At 59.3% G+C, this 216-nt stretch overlaps 1 protein-coding gene across 1 annotated transcript in view; it reads right to left on the bottom strand.

Moving 5' to 3' along the window:
* Positions 1-136: 136 nt before the first annotated feature.
* ETH_00033630 (uncharacterized protein) overlaps positions 137-216 on the bottom strand; it is a gene marked incomplete at both ends in the record, with an annotated part of 1125 nt that continues 1045 nt past the window's right edge. The window contains one exon of the mRNA XM_013375432.1: positions 137-215. Within this exon, the coding sequence (XP_013230886.1) occupies positions 137-215 (79 nt within the window). The remainder of the gene's footprint in view (position 216) is intronic.

Here is a 216-nt window from a genome sequence, read left to right on the forward strand (position 1 = left end):
TGCTGCTGCTGCTGCAACTTAGCCTCTTCTCTGCGCAGCAACGAGTCGTAAGCCCTGATGACTGCATGCATTGCATGCGCGTCTCTTGCTGTTGCTGCTGCTGCTGCGTAAACATCCACCATTTGCCGCTCTTCAGTCAGCCTTGCTGCTCTTTCTGCTGCTGCTGCTGCTGCTGCAGCAGCAGCAGGCGCCTTGCGGCGCCGCACAGCTGCCCAT

This window comes from Eimeria tenella, genomic scaffold (assembly GCF_000499545.2).
Source record: "Eimeria tenella Houghton genomic scaffold, Eth_scaff2792, whole genome shotgun sequence".
Taxonomy (NCBI): domain Eukaryota; phylum Apicomplexa; class Conoidasida; order Eucoccidiorida; family Eimeriidae; genus Eimeria; species Eimeria tenella.